The sequence below is a fragment of the Camellia sinensis genome, chromosome 7 (assembly GCF_055761805.1).
Source record: "Camellia sinensis isolate YWXY chromosome 7, ASM5576180v1, whole genome shotgun sequence".
NCBI lineage: Eukaryota > Viridiplantae > Streptophyta > Magnoliopsida > Ericales > Theaceae > Camellia > Camellia sinensis.
Genome location: NC_138967.1, coordinates 15,006,047 through 15,028,835, shown reverse-complemented (window position 1 = coordinate 15,028,835; position 22,789 = coordinate 15,006,047). Strand labels below are relative to the sequence as shown.

General features: G+C 33.7%; 1 protein-coding gene, 2 long non-coding RNA genes and 1 pseudogene across 8 annotated transcripts in view; 2 read left to right on the top strand and 2 right to left on the bottom strand.

The window, feature by feature from the left end:
- Positions 1 to 22,789, top strand: part of LOC145794975 (uncharacterized) — a 120,817-nt gene that overhangs the window by 67,289 nt on the left and 30,739 nt on the right. The window lies entirely within an intron of this gene.
- Positions 1,053 to 13,635, bottom strand: LOC145794974 (uncharacterized). Its single transcript, XR_014335006.1, has 2 exons — positions 11,588 to 13,635; positions 1,053 to 2,009 (listed from the first exon to the last, which is right to left on the bottom strand). It is a non-coding gene; the product is annotated as an uncharacterized LOC145794974 (long non-coding RNA).
- Positions 9,911 to 15,044, top strand: LOC114274500 (glucose-1-phosphate adenylyltransferase large subunit 3, chloroplastic/amyloplastic-like). 5 transcript variants are annotated; one of them, XM_082877499.1, is made up of 10 exons: positions 9,911 to 10,584; positions 10,710 to 10,792; positions 10,969 to 11,024; positions 11,151 to 11,249; positions 11,346 to 11,419; positions 11,674 to 11,746; positions 11,922 to 12,002; positions 12,212 to 12,290; positions 14,256 to 14,362; positions 14,464 to 15,043. In XM_082877499.1, the coding sequence occupies exons 4-8, from the start codon at positions 11,205 to 11,207 to the stop codon at positions 12,278 to 12,280; spliced, it is 342 nt and encodes a 113-aa protein (XP_082733625.1). In that variant the 5' UTR covers positions 9,911 to 10,584; positions 10,710 to 10,792; positions 10,969 to 11,024; positions 11,151 to 11,204; the 3' UTR covers positions 12,281 to 12,290; positions 14,256 to 14,362; positions 14,464 to 15,043. The 5 variants fall into 5 exon arrangements, 4 of the variants coding, with proteins under 4 accessions (XP_082733625.1, XP_082733623.1, XP_082733624.1 ...); XM_082877497.1 differs by having other exon boundaries at positions 10,710 to 10,862; XM_082877498.1 differs by having other exon boundaries at positions 10,701 to 10,792.
- LOC114284412 (DEAD-box ATP-dependent RNA helicase 58, chloroplastic-like) lies at positions 16,702 to 21,592 on the bottom strand (annotated as a pseudogene). The gene is made up of 10 exons (XR_014335004.1): positions 21,249 to 21,592; positions 20,218 to 20,311; positions 19,694 to 19,808; positions 19,446 to 19,561; positions 19,228 to 19,332; positions 18,580 to 18,738; positions 18,411 to 18,479; positions 18,196 to 18,285; positions 17,814 to 17,954; positions 16,702 to 16,994 (listed from the first exon to the last, which is right to left on the bottom strand). The product of XR_014335004.1 is annotated as a DEAD-box ATP-dependent RNA helicase 58, chloroplastic-like (transcript).

The following is a 22,789-nucleotide window of genomic DNA, read 5'->3' as shown; positions in this document are numbered from 1 at the left end:
ACTCCTCGCTCGAGCGAAGAACCAAAATCCTGGACAGCAACACTTGGTTTCTAAACCCAACCAACCTGAAACAAACCTGCCCAACACATCCTATAATTCCAAATGAGAAAATAAAGGACAACAACAACAATTATACAATGACAGAATCTACAGAACCTGAGTCCGGATACAATAATCAAATGGGAAAAGACCGGGGTCGCTATAAGATTTTTGGATTTTCTATGCCCATAATGGTTTTCTCATGTCTCAAGCCTTCTCCCATACCATTGTGGGTGTACCTTTTCCCCAACTCTAGCTTTTGGCTATGTCCAAAATATGGCAGCGACAAAATTGGGTAGCAGGCTTACAAGCAGATCTTGTTTGATTTGATGTCGAGATTGGTGATTTTTCTTGGATCGTAGCTGGTTTTTTTGAATGATTTTTTTGTTTTTTTCTGTTCCTTTTGTTGTATGGTTTGTATGGCCTTTTAGGATATTGTTTTGTATGTTGTTATTTTTATTATATATATTTTCTATGTTCTCAAAAAAACAAAAAAGAACTCAGTTGATCACTCTTATCTAGAAGTTCAGTGAATCAATCTTTATTTGATTATTTCTCGCTAATTACTAAGTTGTGTCTAGTATTTATTTCTTCTCATTATGAAATTTTTTTAATGGTGATTATTTGGCTTCTATTTATGCGTTATCAATCAAAATTTATCTAATATGATGTTACTAGCGTATGCTCGTGAAAATCACAAAAATTAGATTCATTTTCAAACTAAATGAAAATTCATTAAAATACATTAAAAATCACAAACACAAACCCAAATCTTAGAAACTCAAATCCAAACACAATGAAACTTTTCAGAAATCAAAACATATTTCAAAATGAAACCCATTTAAAGCAGATCGGAGAGAAGATCTAAGAGAATTTTTTTTCTTGGTAAGTCATAAATTAAAGACAAAATTACACGTAGTAATATAATAAATCTCATACCCCAAAAAAAGAGAAACTAATGAAATAACTAATTAAAACACCCCCACATCAGCATGTACCCAAAAAAGAAGACATAAATAAAAATCAAGATTGTTCATATATCATTTTTATCCTCAAGCATCCCTCTATTATAAATGTATGGACAATTATACAACCCACTAAACAATTCAGTAGAATCGTGGCTGAACAACATACACTAGCCCACGGCCTAACTCAAATCCACCAGCCCGTTTACTAAATTAAACGTGGGTTACGTGGGTCCAAGACACCACATTTCAAATAATAACCAACCAAACACGGTCCAAGTCCACCAAGTTTGCATCAACAGGCGTTGCTTGATAAGCCCACGTGGAAACCAACTCAAAATAATTCAAAAAAGCCTCCAACCACTCCCAAAAAATGGGTTTGGAAAACCATGGGCTACCAAAACCAGCGGGAGATTTGAAATAGATATTTTATTGAGAAAAATACCAAATACATCATTACAGTGCTGCTGAGAGAGGGAGAAAATAAGAGAGCCCTAACTTGGATCATCATCAACCTGAAAAAGTGAAACAAAAGAAAAAGATTCATCAACTACCAGTTTCAAATACATAAAAATTATATAAAAAAAACAAAGGGTTGTCTTTGAATGGATAATAAATCAAAGATGGGCTAGTCTAAAAAACGTTTTTTTAACCTTTAAAAGAAATAAAACACTTTCCGCTAAAATTAACTCATTTTCTATGACCATAGAAAATGTTCTCTTTCATAGGAAACACAAGAAAATGCAAAAAGCATTTTCTATTGAAACAGATTGAGCGTTAAATTCTGAAAATTCGGGTTACTTTTCCAATCTAGTTCTAGTTGCCTAAAAGTTGTGCTCTCAATATATTTTGTGCTCCAGAGCATTGGTTGCAGTAGAATGCAGAGGCACAAGTTCAATGTGGGCTTGAAAATTAGAGATCCTTCGAATGTAATAGCTGAAGAAGATACACCGATTGAATGGAACAAAGCCTAACTTGGATCATCATCCATATATCATCATCAAACTGAAAAAGTGAAACAAAGAGAAAAAAGATTCATCAAATACCAGTTTCATATACATCAAAATAAAAAGTAAAAAATAAAAAGGTGTTGTTTTTTAATGGATAAAGGGAAAGGAGTGGTAATGAATCTCTCAACCCAATTTCCCATCTCTCTAAACCCTCACTCCCACACCCTTGAGAAAAACCACCATTCCCCAATTTCTCGGCTAGCAAAAAAAAACCCATTTCCAAATCTTTTATTTTTTTCTATTAATCCGATGTGGCAGCGCCGGCTCGGGCAATATAGCGATCCCGGTCTCCCTTTTCTTATTTGTTGTATCCGGACTTAGGTTCTGTGGAGGTGGTTGTTGTGTATATCTTGTTTACATCCTTTACTCTTTGTATTTGAGTCTTGGGTTGTGTTGGGAAGGTTTGAAACAGGTTGGTTAAACTTAGAAACCAAAACTAGATGCCTAGATTTTGGCCTGTCCGCTCGAGCGGAGCTTTTGGCGCTCGAGCGGGAAAATCAACCCTCCAGTATCTTCTCTGTGGTGTTGTACGCTCGAGCGGCGATTTGGACGCTCGAGCGGGAGTTTGTGTGTTACGCTCGAGCGGGAACCTGGTTCTGCAAAAGTACTGGGAGTGTGTATTCGCCGCTCAAGCGGCGGATTAGACGCTCGAGCGGGGGTCTGTCAAGCCCCACTTTTTATTACTCGGAGTCATTACCAAATTCATTAACTTAATTCAATTTCAGAGATAACATACGGAAATAAACTCATACATTCAATCCGTAGAAGTGATTAACAATACTCTCATTCGTATGCAAAGTAAATATTACATGAACATACTTAATAAATTGCCCTTGGGCTTACATCACTTAAGGTACAAGAAGAAGGGTGTAACCCTTTTACAACAATGGCATTCCGCCAACATAATTGAGGCCCCGTGGCCAGTAAATAAATAGATCCAAATCTTGCAGCTCAACCTGCTTAACACCTGAAAAAGGTTCAACAACGTGGGATGAACATATAGTCCAGTAGGGATCTCAACATGTCCCTCAACAATAACAACATACAGATAGCTATGATCATGAATACCCAATCTCATACTAGGATAGTAATGTGACAGTTTATACAAAATATACATAAGTATGAACTTTTCTTGAAAACAACCATTTTAATCAACGCCATAGGCGATTCAATTTTCTTTTCTTTTCATTAATCCCTGTTCCCAATCTTTCATAACATTAATAATACCTTAGGAAATAATTTCACCAAGCCCACTACTCTCTTCCATTCTCCAAACATACACAGGTATCCCTTTTTAAACTATATATACATATATTTAAAAATATCCGTTTTCCTTCACACTTTCCAAAAGACAAATATGACATTTTGGCTTCTTCCCGATACAATCAAATCTATACATGCACTGTTATAAAAAGAAATAACAATTCACCAACATGCATAACATAAACCAAAGAGGCAACTCGGCCCTTCAAAACCGTAATCAACACAATCCATGATATTCCCAAACACACTGAAATATCAACAACAAAACTTTGCTCTACTAGCCATGTGCGTAGTAAGCCAAAGATACACCTCTCACAACAACATACCAGTTTACCAGGCGCTAACTGGAAGGGTGTGGTACCTTAGATTCTCAGCGCAGTCAGTTTACCAGTCGCTAGCTGGAAGGTAACGGTACCTCTGATTATCAGCGCAGTGTATAACACCAACAATCACAATACAACAAGGCATAACCAACATATGTAAAACATACATATAAATTATCCGGATACCAACAGTGTGTTAAGGTATATAAACACATAGGTGTGTGGAGTCCATCCCCTATCTTCTCACACACACTGGAGTACAACCCCTCTCTCCTCCCTAACAAGTATACATATATGATGCATCTCAACATTTCATCACATAAGATGTTCAATCAACAATGGTGTAATGTATACCCAACAATTCAACACAATCACGTCATCCTCCACCGATGACCAAGGACAAAACATCTAGATGCATGTATATTGTACATCTATTAACAAACTCAATTATCATGAAATCCCAAACCCATCAACAACCCAAGCATGGTAGCTACAAATTAAATTCCCCAAATAAGTGCACTCGACACGCATAACACAACAACCCAATTCCCATATTTATTTTCTATGTCTCACATAGAGTTAAAGTTTCGTTCTTCACCTTCAAAGTCAACTTTCATGATTTTCCAAATCAACATGTTCCACCACTTATTTCAAAGAAAAACACTTTTCTCAATTTCCCAAAATCAATTCCATTCCTTTCATAACCTTCCAAATTAATTATGCAAATTAAGTCATAATCATTAAGTTAGGGTTTTTCTCCCTCTTTTTCAACATTGACCAAACAGGTTCAATCAACAACAATAAACAACAAAGACCTCATTTGAGACCCAAAATACACAAGTATTTGCCCAAAGAACAAAACCCCTCTTTTAATTTATCAAGACACATGTATATTAGGGCTTGTCTATGTTTCAACAACAACATGCTATTTTACGCCACGAACAGTCCAACGAACAACCAAAGACAATAAATCCATTCTTAATCAACCAACTCTAGGTTTCCTCATGATTTTCAAACAAACCCAACATAGGTATGGTTTTCATGCAATACAAAACTACCACATGTCAATCTATAGACGAAGTATTGAAAAAGAACAAGGAAATCCCTACCTCAAATGTAGAACCCAAATAGAGAAGATGACCCGAAATCAAAGTGCTCCAAATCCCAAATTTCTTGGATCACAACGAAGCCCTCGACGATCAACACACTTCTTACAAAGGCCCAAGGTGAGGAAAACACTCTAGCTAGATCAATCCTAAGAGAGAAGTTCGGTTTTAGAGTGAGGTGCTCTCCAATGGCTTTTTCGGAAAAGTAAGAGAGAGAAAGGAAATGGAAAAGTGATTCAAAAAGCTGAATCTCGGTGTGTTATACAGGTCGCCCCGCTCGAGCGTCGAACTCCCCGCTCGAGTGTCACTCACAGATCCCCGCTCGAGCGTCCAATCCCCCGCTCGAGCGGCGGATGCACGCTTCCAGAACTATTACAGACAAGATGCCCGCTTGAGCGTCAAACTCCCCGCTCGAGCGTATACCACTGCAGACGAAATACTAGATGGGTGATCTCCCCGTTCGAGCGCCAACACCCCCGCTCGAGCGGACAAGCACAACAGAGTCCCGCTCGAGCGTCAAAAGAGCCGCTCGAGCGGAGGGACCAAAATCTGGGCAAGGATTTCTAAGTTTTAAAACATCACCAACCTATTCCCAACAAGTCCAACACAACCCAAAGCTCTAAGATAAAGAGTAAGGGATAGAAAAGAGGATAAGACAACAACAAATTTACGGGACCAAGTCCGGATTACAGTTCAATAACAACAGGGAATACCGGGATCGCTATAGGTCTGTGAGTGAAGCTCGAGCAGGGGTTTCCACGCTCGAGCGGGGCGACTGGTTTAAGGCGCCGTGTTTTGACTTTTTAAAATCACTTTTTCACATCCCTTCTCTCTCTTACTTTTCCAAAAACTCCATTGTTGAGCCTCTCTCTCTAGAACCTTGCCTTCTCTCTAGGTATTGATCTAGTAGGAGTTGTTTGCTCACCTTTGGCCTTTACAAAAAAGTTGTTGATCGTCGAGGGCTATCTTTTGATCTGGGAAACTTGTGATTTGGAGCATTTTCGTTTTCATCATCTTCTTCGTTGGGTGTCAACTTTTGAGGTAGGGATTCCTACTCACTCTTATGGTCTTTGACATAGATTTTTGGTTGTTTTGATAAAGAGTTTGATTTTGGGATCTAAGGTTTCAAAATGTTAAAAGAGGGTTTTGTTATTTTGATTCTAAAATGTGCAATTTGGGTTCCAAAATAATGATAACATTGTTGGTTGTTGATATATGGACCATTGGGTCAATATTGGGAAATGGGGTGAGAACCCTAAATTGTTGTGTAAATTAATTGGTATAATTAATTTAGGAAATGTGTTGATATGTGGAATTGAGTTGGAAATAATGAAATTGGCTCATTATATAGTAGAATGGTGGAGTTGGATTTATTAATCGCTCACTTTTGAAAACATTGATATTTTATCTGTTGAAGCTTTTATTATCTGTTTAGAAATAATTACTTGGGCTACCGGTGGAGAGTAGTTTTGATTGTTGTAGACAATGCATAATGATTAGGCAAACTAAAACTAATCAATTGGATATGTCATAGAGTATGACGGTTGATAGAATACATTAACGTTATGTATTGATTGATTGAGTATGTGACCTATGTGTGTATACGTTGTGTCTGTGGGAGGAGATAGGGGATGTACTCCACGGTTTAGGGGAAGATAGGGGATGGACCTCTAAACCGGATGTTGTTTGGGAAGAGATAGGGGATGGACTCCACTGATACAGCTCATATGCTTGTCAGTTAACGTGTTGATATAGCTTATATGCTTATCTATGGAAGTGTTGATACAGCTCATATGCTTATCTTTGGAAGTGTTGATATAGCTAATATGCTTATCTGTTGAAATGTGGATACAGCTTGTATGCTTATCTGTTGAGATGTGATACAACTAGTATGTTTATCTATTGTAAGATGAGAAATGGAAAATGAAATGAAATATGAACCCAGTGGTTATAAATTGATTTATGGGAATTGAACATTTATCAACCGCTAATGTCTTAGTTATTGCCCATACTGTGTTTCGCATATCTCTACTGGGCATTGGCTCACCCTATATGGGACATTATTTTCAGGTACAGGTAGCATGCCACCTCCAAGGACATAGCTTGGACGATGATGAGAGTCGAAGACTCTTTTTGATTATTTTGTCTGTATTACATGTATACCAAGCCAAGGGCTTCTTTTGTATAGAGTTAGTACTCTTCTTTTGTGTAACCAAGTGTTGACTTGGAAAGCTGTAAGCCCGCAGGGCATGTGCTTTTGTTGTTAACATGTAATACTATTGTAAGAACAACTCTAATGAATAGAAATAGATGGTTTCTCTTATATCAATGCATGTTTAATGTAATAGATTTTATGTATTATTTTGAGGGCGTTACAAGCAACGGCAAGGCGAGAACTACTGAGCCATGGGATGCGTGATCGGAACGCTGTTCGCCGGATATTCTCCACCCTATAACCCTCTCTCTCTCTTCGCCATTTTCGAGCCATTGAACAAAGAGTTGCAGTGGTGTCAAGTATGTTCACCACCACCCATCATCATCGCAAACCAGATCTGAGTGACTCATTGGCGTCTCGACCTCCCTCCAAATCTGTACAAGATCAATCAGATCAAGGTTGACACGAAGAACGGCGCCTTGAAGATCATTGTTTCGAAAAGCCCTAGATCAAATTCAGCAATGCGATCTCATCTCAGATCGTCTGTGCAACACAGTAGAGAGAGAGAATTCAACAGGTCTCTTTTAGAGCATCTCCAACCCAATCCTCTCACCAAGAGGATGAAAATAATTTTTTTTATTCAAAAAGTAGATATAGAGTGTGTTACTATTCATTCAAACTCCAACCACAAACCTTCAAAACCCTTCATCCTCCCTTCATCAAAAGTAATTTTTGTTCATTAACAAATATTTAATTTTAAAATTTTTGTAAAATATATTTAATATTATACTCATTTTAAAGGTATGATTTCACATTTTTTAATGATGTCAATTTTATAAAAATTAAATTTACATATTAAAAGTTATTTGTAATATAATAAAAAATATAGAATGAATAGTGTTTTGGAGGGCATCCTCTATTTTTCATCCTCCCTTCATATTTGGAGGATCAACTCATCCTCCTCCCAAATAGAGATGGATTTAGAGGATGTGTTGGAGCAACAAATCCTCTATATTTGAAGATATAGAGGATGCATTGGAGATGCTCTTATGAGAATGTGAGAGAGAGAACGTGTAGAGAGAGAGTTGAGGATAACTGTTTGCTACGATGTGTTTGGGCGGAGGCAGACGTGGCAGAGAAAGATGTTTAGGCGGGAATAAAATTGATCTCCACCGTTAGATATTGATTAAGATTGATCTAGACCATTCAAATGAAATGTATCTATGATACATTCTATATATTTTCAAAAACCGTTATGTCTTATTATATAGATTTTTTTATTTTTTGATTAATCTTTTACCAATTGATTTTTTTTTTTATATAGTTTTTTTGAAGGAAAAAAAATTGTCATGGCCCTATTTAGGAAGAGGGTTGGAAGCTAAAATAGTTAATAAAGACAATAAGTTAAAACAGCAAATAAGACAAAATATCAAATTCAAATGATACCAATTGAAAATACCATATAAATGAAAAATGGGAAAAGCAATTGCAAAATTAGTGAAGTGCAAGTGAGTTAATTCTAAAAGGTTATGCTTTATGCCCTAACTTGCTATCCAATAAGATGATGAAAATGAAAACTAGATGTTGATGTAGGTGTCCTCATTCTCACACCTCCAGAGTCCATAATTCTCATCCCAAGGTGTCCTAATAAATGATAACAAAAAACTCTTCCAAAATAGAAAAATCAGATAAATATAAGTAGATCCTAAAGAATCATACTCGTTGATATTTCATATTTTGTCTAGTTCCTCATATGACTTACATGGTCTTTATTTCTTGGGAATGGAACTATTAGGTTCGACGAGATTCACTCTCAACATATTAAGATGATTAGAATCGTTTATTATTTTGTAAGATTTATTGAGTAGATTATTTATACAATAAATCAAATTGATTGGACATAATAGCCACATATCTAATCACATCTTCAAAAATTAAAAGTTTATTCACAAAATCACATTTATTATTTACTTTTTTTAAAGATGTTTTTATCATGTGGCATTCGATATTCAATCAATCTATTTTTTCTACATGAATAATTTGTTCGACATGTCCTGCATTTTGAACAGTTCAGATCATCTTATTAGGTCCATTCAAACCCAAACAAAGTTCACACTAGAGGGCGCAACATGCATTCATTCACTTGTTTCTCAATCATAGATAATGAATAATGATATACAAACAAAATATTTATACAAAATTTTGATAAAGCATGATGAGGTTGTTTCTATGCGTTCCATTTCAAACCAAAACCCCACCATTATGACTCGTAATTTCTCAAATGTCACTGTCACATCATTTTCACATCATTTTGGATGAGTGTTTTGTACAAAATTTTGTTTGTAAATCATTTTCCATAGATAACATAATGTGGGTGTTTGAGAAGTGGGTTTTTATGTAGGTTTTTTTAGTTGTAAGATATTATTAGAGAAATTTTTTTTTGTGTTTGGGAAGATAGTTGGATTTTTTGTGATTGGATGTGATGTTTGTGAGAGAAAAAGTGAAATGATTATGGGGTTTGATGTGATATTTTGTTTGGATTTTTTTTTTTTTTTTTTTTTTGGTTTTGTAAAACTTTTGTCTTGTAGTGAAAAAAAAAAAAAAAAACCTAAAAACTAAGTTCCCAAACACACTCAATAGATCCTGAACTATAGCATATTCCTCAATTGGTAATCACAAACTCAGTTTAAGGGCTTTCTTATAAATGCACATATTGTTTGTTCGTTTGTTTGTTTGTTTGTTTTTTGAAGGGTCACATGAAAACAAAAACAATTATATTTGGATAACGTGGATGCAATTGAATTTGGATAACATGGCTCAATCCTCCAATTCCATGCATGCTATGTAAGCAACTCTAGCTCTCAAGCTCTCTCTTTTAATTATATTTCTTAAAAAATCTTAAGGGACAAACCTATATAACATAATTTGATAATATTAATGACAAACACTACTATATCTATAATAAGGTTTTTGGTTTTTCAAACTTGAGGGTGGGGGGAGGTTTGATGCATGGACACAAGATTTTAACTTTAGGGGCAGCAAATGATAATAAGGGGACGTGTATTAAATTTCTCAAAAAATCTTACAGACAAGACAAGCCTACATAATTTGATAATATTAATGATGCATACTACTATAATAAAGTTACTTATTTATCAAGACTAAATGCAATAGCAAGCCTAGTTTTTTAAGAAGTTACTATGGGATGCTCATTGAAAAGCTTGAGCTTGATCTATTTTTTGTAGTTGTAGGAGGGGTCCTAATTACATAATTGTCATAACAAAATGTGTTTTTTTTGCACAGTTGAGAGACCTAGAGATGGAGAAAAGGGACCCAAGAACAGTCGTGGCAATTATACTGGGAGGTGGAGCCGGTATTCGTCTTTTACCTCTCACTAAAAGCAGTGCCAAGCCTGCTGTAGGTCTTCTTTTTCAATCTCCCAACAACCTTTCCCCCCACTAACCCCAACTACATTCACAAAGGTCATTGTGCTTCATCTATATTCGTGCTTATTGCCTACTCATTATATCTCCTATTCTCTACTTTTAGGTCCCTATTGGAGGATCATACCGTTTGATTTATGTGCCAATGAGCAATTGCATCAATAGTGGAATCAACAAAGTCTACATTCTCACTCAGTTCAACTCCGCATCACTCAATAGGCATTTGACACACGCCTACAACCTTGGAGCTGGTGTCACCTTTGGAGATGGCTATGTCGAGGTATGTTATTTCTAGTCAACGTCACAATTTTATATAGAACGTGTTGTATGATGATCTTTTGTAAGTTGATATGTGATTGATTGGTTAAATTGAAAATTGTTCTGTTCTGTGACAAGCTCTGGCAGCGACTCAGACTCCGGGTAAGGAGGGTAAAAGGTGGTTCCAAGGTACAGCTGACGTAGTGAGGCAGTTTCATTGGCTTTTTGAGGTACAGAGTAACACTTCTAGCTGCACTGGCTAGGTGTTTCTATTCCAGTTTCATATGGACTTTGTTCAAAGTAAACCACTGAATTTTATTTTTCCTATACTGAGCTTTGTCATTTGACATTGTTCGTGCATTCAAACACTTATTTCTGACACGAAGACTTGAATTCTTCATTTCAGAATCATCGTCAAAGCGGTGCTGATATCACTCTTTCTTGTCTGCCAATGGCTGACAGGTTGGTTATTGTTTTCTCACAACTTGGCTTCCCAAGTGGTTTTAACTCTCTAATTATATATTGACTCAATAAGCATGATCCTGAGGCCTTTGAGGTTCAAAATGTTCTTCTTGGTTTTCATTTTAGCCGCGCTTCAGATTTTGGTTTGATGAAGATAGACAGTAAAGGAAAGGAAGGGTCATGTTATTCAGCGAAAAGCCCAAAGGAGATGATTTGAAGGCAATGGTAATACTTGAATTTATGATAACTTCGCAACATCAAATGATAATTCAAAGTTTTGCAGTATATGCCGACTCAGCTTAAGGTTTTTGTTTGCTTTAGGTAGTAGATACAACAGTTTTGGGACTCTTGAGAGAAGAGGCCGAAAGGAAACCATACATTGCTTCCATGGGAGTGTATGTCTTCAAGAAGGAGATACTTCTAAACCTTTTAAGGAACCAAACAATTGAAGTTATCTCATGACACTACACTATTATGTCGCTACTATAAGATCTGAAAGGGTCAGATATATGCAAAACAATTTTAAAATATAAAAATAGAATGAAGAGAAAATAAAATTATACCAGCTTGGTTATGCTATCAATGAAATTAAAGCAAGCAATGTCAAAATTGAGGAAGCACTAAGAATTATGCATTCTTGTTGAGTCAGGTGGCGATTCCCAACTGCAAATGACTTCGGGCCAGAGATAATCCCTGCCTCAACCAAAGAGTTCCTCATAAAGGTCAGCATCAAATCTTTTCTAACCGTTCTCTTTATGTAGACATTTTACATAGAATTTTTTTTTGTTTCCCTTGAAAAAATTAATCATTCTCTACAATTATGACATATAGTTTTTTATTTCTCGTGTATATGCATATTGGGCAATGAGCTAAACCATGTCTGGCATAATGTTGCAGTCATATTTATTTAACGACTACTGGGAAGACATTGGCACAATTAGATCCTTTTTTGAAGCAAACCTTGCTCTTACTGCACATGTAAGTATCAGAAAACCCATATTTTACTTCGCATTGTTTGGTAGAAGGGAAAGAAAGTCCATGGAATGTAGTCTGTTTGATAAGTTCATTCAAAAGGCTAGTCTCTCTAGTATTTGTTTTATGACAGTTAATACTGAGATTCTATCAGTAAACAAAAATGCTTTCAAAAAAAAAAAAAAAAGTTCTAACATTTCCTTCTGCCTTTTCAGCCCCCGAGATTTAGTTTCTATGAAGCCAATGTATACATCAAGAAGAAATTTACCACCAACAACGATTGACAATATCAAGGTTGGTAAATCTCAATGTTTTCAGGTTTAATTCCAGTATGCTCCCAGAACTTCAATTCTCATGGCAAGAGTTAAAATAGATCATATCTTTGTGCATAACAATAATGTTGGTTACATTCTGTTTGTCATTTGAGCAACCTATTGGCATTATATTTTCTTTCAGGTCATCAAATCCCCTTAGTTCTCTCTCTTGTTGTTAATTTTTGCAAGCTGCTTATGGATTTGAAATGAAAGGATTGGACACTAATCGTTAAAAAAGCTAGCTCACATTTAGATTTGATAATTTAGATATATGATTCAAATTTGATTTTAAGCACTTTATCCTGATGAATTTGAAATAACAATGTAAAAGTAGTTATTTCAAATTCTTCATTCAAACGTCTCTGGGACAAACCATAAACTCAGACATTTTGGGCAATATTTCTTGGTGATGCACCTAGACTCACCTGAAACACGTGGTTGGGAGGTGATTAAGTGTATCTAGAGTTTACTCTATAGGGATGAATTCGTTAGCAATAAAATAAAAATATTTCAAATACTTCATACTAAGGATTCTAATTGTACAAAAATCCTAAGAAGTTACTATTTTTTAACTCTAGTTTTCTCTTTAGTTTCTCAAGCTAGCCATAATGACTCTCCTATACTTTTATAAAATTTAACCTCAAATCCCTTCTTTTGAAATACATGTATACAAAACGGAGCCTTAATTACAATTAAAATAGAGTATGGGTTCATAAATTTAAGAACAATATATGAGCACTATTCAACAGATTCCATTGGAGTTCTCACCTCCAAATATGAAATATGATGCAAATTGAACTTTATCTAGCTCAATAACATTTTGTGCATTTGATCTAAGATCTCTTTGGCTTGCGGATTCTTTCTCTTTTTGATTTTGATTCTTTAACTCATTTTTTTTTCTTTCTATTCGATGGTATAACCCCTTTTTGCTCTCTATTATTTTTTTTTTAATATTTTCACTAACATTTCGTTTAAATTAAAAAATTTAAGAAGTAAATTGCTTGGTATAAACCATGATTTACTTTTATATGCATTATAAAGTAGCACAAATTCTCAGAAGAACCAAAGTTTTAGATTCAATATACGACGAATGAGTATTTCTTCATTCATTTCCATCCAATCAAAAAAGATTTTTTTGACTTGGAGTTTAGTGTATCTCAATTTTGTTTGTTTGTTTTGCTTGTTTGTTTTTTTTTTTTTCTTTTTAATTAAATTGTCAGTGTTCATTATCCTCGGCATAGAGATAGCTACATTCTGTAATCTTCCTTGCACTTTTAAGTTTCCTTGGACTTGTGAAGGGATATCTCAAGTATATAGTGTCCTGCTTTTAGATATGCCACCATTTTTTTCTTCCAATATTTTGTTGCAGATTGTTGATACAGGCCTCATTTGGGAACATACTATTTTAGTAACTTTTTGACTAAAATATGAGATAAAAAAAATTAGTATGTTTGGGGTGACCTTTTGATTTTTTACGAAAAAATGTGCAAAAAGTATAGAGAAAATGGAATCTTTGACTTTTTGGTATAGATTATAGGCTTTTTGATTTTTTTAGTAACTTTTTGACTTTTTGACTAAAATGTTAACTTGTCAAACGAGGCCTCAATCCTATCTCATGGCAGTTTCTCAACTAATTTTGCTTTATAGAGCACGTGTTGTTGGGATCCGTTCCCGAATAAACTCCAATGTGCACTTAAAGGTCTGTTCATAATTCATAGATAACTATATTCTTGACCTCATAATTGCATAATTACATAACAATTTACACTAGCAGATTTTATGTAGAATATAGAAACTTCCTCATTTTATCTTATGAAATGGATTTAATTTCTTTATTTCAGTACAAATATCATTTCGTCGTTTAAATATGGTTATTATCTTCTCCGTTGCACGATCATATTTCATTATGTTCTCTAAAATGAGTTGGAACATGATGATGATGCAGGACACGGTGATGCTTGGTGCAGACGACTACGAAACCGATGCTGAAATTGCAGCAATGTTAGCTGAGGGAAGAGTTCCGATTGGAATAGGATAAAATACAAGAATCAAGTACAGACTAACTTAGACTTTTCCACTTCCATTATTTTCCTAGAAAATCGTTCTCTGCAACTTTTTCGGTCTCTGATGGCCATTTTTATGATTTTATGCAGAGACTGCATCATTGACAAGAATGCTAGAATCGGGAAGAATGTTATTATTGCAAACTCAGAGGAATGTTTCTTCAAATAATTTGTTGTGGAAAATATAGGAAAGACTAATGATTTCAGGATAAAAATGGTGGTCCAGGCCTTCGAAACTTTTCCTTTGGTTGTCAAGAAAATGAAGAAGAAGAAAAGAAAATTTCAAGATTCCACACACTCAGTTAAATTAATTTTGTGTTTTTGTTTTGTTTTTGTATGAATTTGCAGGGCATACAAGAGGCTGATAGATCCTCGGAAGGGTTTTATATCCGTTCAGGTATTAGCATCATATTGAAAAACTCACCAATCAAAGATGGAGTTGTGATATGATGAGCATCATCATCATTTTCTCTTTGTTTGTAATTTTTTTTTTTTTTTTGCTCAATTTAGAGTGGGAAATGAGGTTTAGTGAGATATGTGCATTGTGTCTGACAATGGCACCAAAGTTGTAAAGAACTTGAAATACTATCAACTACACTAATATGCATATATCCCTTCTTGTTTTGTATTAATGCAAATTGTCATTTTATACCCACATGACAAATGTGATCCTATTTCTTGAAATCTTAGGATTTCATGAACTGACATCCTTTAAACATAGTATTGTTTGGGAAAATTTAAGATACACTTTTTGAAGAATAATTTTCATAATGCCCGCCAAACGCATCTTTAGCACCATTTTTCGTTTTCTCCTTGCTTCAATTATAATGACAATTAAATTAAATTTTCAAAAAATCAAACTCAATATATTTCTTCTTGCCAAATGGTAGAGAAGGAATTGAGATAAGCGCAAATTACACTAATAGTCCTTATAGTTTGGGACTTGTATTACTTTGGTCACTGATTTTTCAATTGTGACACATTTGATCCTAAATTTTGAATCTTGTTTCAAATAAAGACAATTGAAGATATTATTGCTTAATTTCAAGGGCAAAATCGTCAATTTGATAAAATATAAACTAATTTGATAAAAATAAATGTCAAAAAAATATTTTTGAATTTTTAAAATTATTTCTACCCACTAAAAATAAAATTTTGTAAAATTGATACATCTTTTAAATATTATTTATTTACTTTTTTTACCAAATTAATTTTTATTATGTGTTTGGATGATAATCATGTAATAGGTGATTATTTTTATTTTCATTAAATTAGTTTCTATTTTTTTAAAAGTCAAATATGACAACAACTTTGATATCATTATTAAACCAATCCATTAAATTAAAAAATCCAAAACTAAAAACATTTTATATATTAAATATATCGATTACACATTAAAATTTTAACAACCACCAATTATATAATCATAATCCAAATACATAATAAAAATTAATTTGGTAAAAATAAATAAATAAATAAATGTCAAAAAAAAATTATCAATTTTATATAATTTTATTTTTTGTGTGTAGAAATAATTTTTTAAAACTTAAAAATATTTTTTGAACATTTATTTTTATCAAATTAGTTTATATTTTATCAAATGGATAATTTTGCCCTTGAAATTAAGCAATAGTATCTTCAATTGTCCTTATTTGGAACAAGATTCAAAATACAGGGTCAAATGTGTCACAATTGAAAAGTCAGGTGCCAAAGTGACACAAACCCCAAACTATAAGGACCGTTAATGTAATTTGCCTTTAAGATAACTAGAACCAAAGGGGACAAAAAGAAGAAAGAAAGAAAGAAAGATGGAGCTGAAGAAGAGGAGAGAAACATGCCTGTTAGACTCTTACGATTCACGATCTGATTTGTATGATTCGATATGGGTTTTAACCAAAACAATTCAATTTGTGCTATTAAATCTCAAATTGAGCGTATCATACAATTTAATTGTTACACTACGATTTCAATTATATTTACATAATACATGAAATGACATAATTTTCGTAAAATAGAAAAAGAGATCAATTAAAAATACTGATGTCATGGTTTTATATGTATATACACAATTTAGTTATGATATTTATTTCATTTTAAACAATATGTGCGTATTTTTATGTGTATATATATATATTTATATATTATGCTAAATAAAGTGAAACTTACTATTCATGATTTGATATGATTACTATATATTATGTTAAACAAAGTGAAACATACGATTCATGATTCATACGGTTCACAATTCTTGGTTTTGGCAAAATGATTCATGATTCGATCGACGATTTGAAAAGGATGGAGAGAAGAACGAGAGGGATGAAGCTAATATTGAATGAAACTGAAACTAAAATTGAATTTATAGAAACACCTCAATACATTGAAACATGAGTTCATTTTCAAATCTCTGTAACACAAACCGTTCTTCTGATGTTATAATGCTAGTAACAAAACATTTATTGTCTGATAATGGTTTCCTACCTGTCCTCCCAGCTCGATGAAGATAATCCACTGCAGTTTTTGGCAGATCAAAGTTATATATATGGGTTATCTCTGGGAAGATCAACTCCTCTGGCTGCTATATCTGTTGCCACAAGAAGATAGCTTCTTCCTTGTCTCATTTCCTGTATTCAAGAAGCGAGTAACAGACATTTAGGCTGTGTTTGGATCATAGATATGTGTAGGAATTTGTGGAGGGAAAAGAAAAGGGAAGGATAAGAACCATTTTCAATAGAACAAACAAAGCAGCCACCACCAAGTTTTCCGAAACCAAACTGAAAGGAATTGTCACCTAAATGTCCATTTTACCACAGAGCATAAGATATAAGAAATTGTCTTGTACATTTTTAGTACCCAATAAATAAATAAATAAATAAATAAATAAATAAGAAAGAAAGAAAGAAAAGAAAAAAAGAAGAAGAAGAAAATAGCAAAATATGTCATTCCTCCCAAGTTATATTTCATTCAAGGGTTTAGATTAGCGCAAACCAGTTCCCAATGCGTTTAGTCTTACATGTGACTTGCTAGTTGTATGCCACAGGCAATCTAGGAGATGTGGGTTGGGATTTTTTTTTTTCATAGAACAGTTCCATCATTTAATTAATAAGAACAAGTTTCATTTTGTCATGTTTACTTTGTATGCTATTATTCACACGATAAGTCCATATAGGGCTGGCCTTGGGGTAGGTTAAAAAATGAGGGCCTAATCCAACTTGTTCAAGTCTACAATCTTTTCTTCGACCAATCATGTCACTAGAAAGATTGAATGGATTACATATGTTGGCCCCGTTTGAACTGAATCTTCTAATGTGATATGGAAACATCAAATACTATAATATACAGAGATGACCTTATCTAATCCAATTTTCAACCCATTTTTTTTCCTATGGATGCAATAAAGAGTTACAGATACAACTAGCATCCATGAGCTGAACAGTACTTACAGATAACGAAGCTGCTCGTAAATTGAAATTCATGTCTTCCTCCAGCATAAGAATATCAAAACACCCTGGAAGAGAAGTCTTCAACAAATCAATTAGAAGAGTTGTTGGTGGAGCATGGCCAGCCTTCTTTGACTTCTCGGACTGCAATATAAATTGGAAAATAATATTAACCTACTAACTAGAGTCACCAATGTTTAGTTTGCAACAAACTACGAACATTACGAACAAGAAGTCGGATATAATATCGATGTAAAAATAACACATTATTCAAGTCATCAACCATGAGTTAGATACCACATTTGTCAAATTTAATTATTTGGGTCAAGCCAGTCCTATATCAAATATATATTTTAAATTAATTGAGAATCATGGCAGAATTAACCTGTACGCTGACAAAAATTATGGCAGAATGAGGTGCATCGCCCCGTAACAAGGATAGCAAGGTTTGATGTCTTTCATTTTTACCACACATCTGATAAGCATGCCATCAAAAAAATAGTTTCTGTTTAGATCAGGATCTTATATATACAAATAAACTGAATATGAAATACAGCAACACCAAAACTGAACAAGTTTCATGGTTCCAAATTCTTTTACCACAAATCTGTGATGCAGGCATGATGGCATTGGCTCAACTGGGTTTACATGGACATGAACAACATCATCCTGTTGGAAATACAATTTAGTATGCAAGTAATACAATAACCGGCAGATTGAGCTAAAGCCCAATAACGAATACATGTAAACAAAGGTTCCATCAGCAAACCTTGGTCCATTTTTGCTGAATGCAGTCAGATAAGAATCGTTTGTGCTGGGGAATTGATGCACTGGCAAAAATAGTCTGACGATTATTTCTTAGTGAGTATGATATTAGAAGCTTTCGAAGTGAACTGACTTGCTTAGAAGAATTGAACATGAAATCAACCTAGAAGGCACAAAATATATCATGTCAATTCCTGTGATGAACTTTTGTATTAAATACTCTAAAATTTATGAGCCTCTGTACAATGAGAGAAGCCAAATATGCCCCATATTGGATCCTTTTAGTAAAAAATGCACCTTATCATTCAAACAAAAAGAGGCAGCCACTTACCTTGCCCAAAAGCCCCCCCCCCCCCCCCCCCCCCCCCCAAAAAAAAAAAATTATAAAACTTCAAAGAAGTTCTTCTGATCATTCAAAAGAATTAAAAGCTCTCAAGCAGATGTCGCCGCTAGCAAATGCTGAATATATGTATTCTATATATCAACATACATGCACATTAACAATATAAGCAAAACCCAATCGCCCACTTTTAATGGGGTCTTGCCTGCCATATGGAAGCTAAACTTTAAAATCTTTGGCCGAAAAGACGGCAATCCCAAGAATAAAAGCCAAGTAAGAAACAAATAGAGTAAATTATATTTCACTTATTACCTCGTCAATTACCAACACCTGCATTGAATCTAGCTTAAGAATTTTCTTATCAATCATTTGACACAAACTCCCCAAAGTTGCAACCACTATTGTAGGGGGCTCCACCTGACAATAAGAGCAAGTTATAAATAAATTTTCTTATCAAAATTCTAATGCGGGAAACATACAACCAAAAAAAAAAAAAAGCATTCGTAAGATCATACAAATCAACATGATACCTTCAACCAACTTTTATGTCTTCTCAGCATTCCACCATCTAGAAGAGCCATAACACAGCATGCCTCCTCTCCAAATTCAGCAGGTTTTGCAGCCAGCATACGAGCAACTTTTGTAATCATGTTTATCAAAACATTACAATATCAGAATAACACATATCATAGCCCTGGTAAGATTCAAGTCATATATAAATTTTTTAACTTGAGAAAAAGAAAAAAAAAATTTGTAGTAGTGATCATCAATATTCATACTTGCATGCCAAGTTCCCTAGTGGGCACCACAATAAGTGCTTGCACTGATGATCTTTGAGTGTTTACAACTGCAAAAATTGATAGCAGGTATGCCAGGGTCTTCCCAGAACCTGTCTACAGGGCCAAATCAGAAAAGAAAAGAAAAAAAAAAAAAAAAAAAAAAAAACCAACTACATTAGCCTGTCACTGCTACAGAGTCAGAAAGAGCAACAACTTTATTTTTCATTTAAGAACATACATATGAAAACCATAACCAATATATAACCAATCCATCAGATTGCAATCAATCATGTACATCAAATCTTATTGAATTCATTAACCATGTGTGTCATTATATTCCTTTCAGCAAAAGATTACTGACGGAAGACAAGTTTGAAGAGAAACTAACTATGGTATATATGTGATCCAGTGCATCCAAAAAATGGGATTTACAATATTAGGCCAAGCATGAGTCTGTCTGTAAGATGGTAAGCTAATTTGACAGATAGAAAGTTTGTGAATGTTACTTGAAGCACAAATTAACCTGAGCGTGAAGTATGCAATCACGCCCAGAAAGCATAATCGGCAAAGCTTTCCGCTGCACATCTGTAGGCACAACAAATCCAACCTCTTCCACCCTGCATCAAGTTAAACCAATTCTGATCAGTATCTTTCATACGATCCATTTTCAGCACATTTCAAAAAGACTTGTATTGTACATTTCTGCAGTCCTAGTGTGTCAATCATCGCGCACAAAACAAAGAAAATAAAAGCAATCCAGAAAACCATAAAGCCAAAACTTGCTTTTAAACCAATCATTGGGCTATATTCATCATTCTACTTTAATACTAATCAGTTAAATGAGAAAAGAAAAAGAAAAATACTTGATTACACTAAGTTTGGTTATTGAGTAAGTAAGAGAACTAGTAGAAAAGGAACATCGTTACACTCAGATCTCATAGTTTCAATTGTTTTGATTAGCAAATATAGAGCAAACCTTAATTAGCTGTTGAAAATCAGAAGAGGTATGATTGCTTTACCTTTTCTTTTCATCTGTTTTCTCAGGAGCCAAACATACCCTCTCTCTCTCTCTCTCTCTGAAAAGGAAAAGAAAATATCTTTTTCTCATATGAATTTGATTAAGATACAAATTTTATAAGAAAATAGGAATTCTAATTATAAGTAACTGCTTCTATAACAAATTTATTTATTTTTTTTATATTTTCCTGTATTTTTTTCCAAGAAACTGAAAGCTTACCATGCTATTATGCTGAATTGTACAAGAAAATTAATTTCCTTATAATTTCTACCACTTTCATCCTAAACAAACTTATGCTAACCAAACTAAGAAAAAAAAAAAATCATTTCTTTCACTTTCTACCATTTTCATCCTAACCAAACTGAGCCTTGTGTTTCAACTGTTTAGATTAGCAAATCAAGAACGAAACTTGATTAGTAATTAAAAAATAGAAGAAAGAGCTCATATTGCTTTCCCTTTTCCTTTCCCCTATTTTCTCTGGAACCAAACAGACCCATTAAATTCCCAGAAAAAAAGGAAAATGAAAGAAAACTCGCCTGCGCAATATATGATCTGGAATGTGATCTTCACAGAGTTCTCGGATAGTCGAAGCCCTCTCTGAGATATCAGCTTCGATTCCAACACACGTAGAATCAAGAGAAGCTCGTGAAGGCCGGCGATTGGAATTGGATAGAGGGCTGAGAGTCCGATTTCTACAGTTAACGAACCATGAGCGAGTGCAGTTGGGGTTTTGTGGTCTAGGTTTAACAGAGAACCTCCATGAAAGAGAGTAGAGCTGATTTGCAGAGAAACAAGCCATGGACGCTCGCGCAGAGAGAGAGAGAGATGGATAAGATCTGCTGTGGATGAGAGCATTGGGACCTAGTTAGAGATTTGTTTTGATCAGATGAAAATCTACGGTTGAGGAGTTTTGAGAAAGTTGAGGGGTAGAATGGTCCATTCATTAAAATGGAGCGTACGAAGTCGTTTTGATTGAACTCCGCCGGTCATAACACGTTAAAAGTCGTTGGTCTTGTGGAACCGCTCATGATAACGCTTTAAAAGGCATTACTCTAGGAATGTTTGATTGGGGGGTTTCGAAGGATTAATTAAATTATCAATTTGTAGAATTATTAAATTTTTGTTTGGATGTAACAAAATATTATAGGTTTAATAGTGAAATTAGTTTAGGTGAATTTTAGGTAGAATTAAAAAAAATAGTGAGGGGATTGAATATATTTTATATAAAAAATTTATTTTTTTAATTTTATTTTTTTTACCAAGTGCACCTATTTATTTTAATTTTTTTAATATAGAAATAATTTATTTATTTATTTATTTTATATAAAAATAAGTGCGAATCGCATTAACGGTCCCTATAGTTTGGACCTTATATCACTTTGATTTATGATTTTTCAATTGTGACACATTTGACCTTGAATTTTGAATTTTATTTCAAATAAGGACAATTGAAGATATCATTCCTCAATTTCAAGAGTAAAGTCGTCAATTTGATAAAATATAAATTAATTTGATTAAAAGATTTTTGAATTTTTAAAAATTATTTCAACCTACTAAAGATAAAATTATGTAAAATTGATAAATATTTGACAAATATTTTATTTATTTATTTATTTTACCAAATTAATTTTGATTATGTGTTTGAATGATGGTTATGTAATAGGTGTTTTTTTATTTTCATTGAATTAGTTTTTATTTTTCCAAAAGTCAAAGATGGCGACAACTTTGATATAATTATTAAATCAATTCATTAAATCAAAAAATTCAAAACTAAAAACATTTCATATATTAAATATATCGATTACACATTAAAAGTTTAATAACTACTTATTACATGATCATCATCCAAATACATAATAAAAAATAATTTAGTAAAAATAATAATAAATGTCTAAAATATTTATCAATTTTACATAATTTTATCTTTGGTGGGTAGAAATTATTTTTAAAAAATTCAAAAACATTTTTTTGGCATTTATTTTTATCAAATTAGTTTATATTTTGTTAAATTAACTACTTTGCCCTTGAAATTGAGCAATGATATTTTCAATTGTTCTTATTTGGAATAATATTCGAA

Excerpts from the sequence above, each read along its gene's own strand:
- LOC114274500 (XM_082877499.1), top strand. The coding sequence starts at position 11,205 with ATGTTATTCAGCGAAAAGCCCAAAGGAGATGATTTGAAGGCAATG. Across the intron at positions 11,420-11,673 it reads TACATTGCTTCCATGGGAGT|GTGGCGATTCCCAACTGCAA; the intron begins GTATGTCTTCAA and ends TTGTTGAGTCAG. Across the intron at positions 12,003-12,211 it reads ACCTTGCTCTTACTGCACAT|CCCCCGAGATTTAGTTTCTA; the intron begins GTAAGTATCAGA and ends CTGCCTTTTCAG.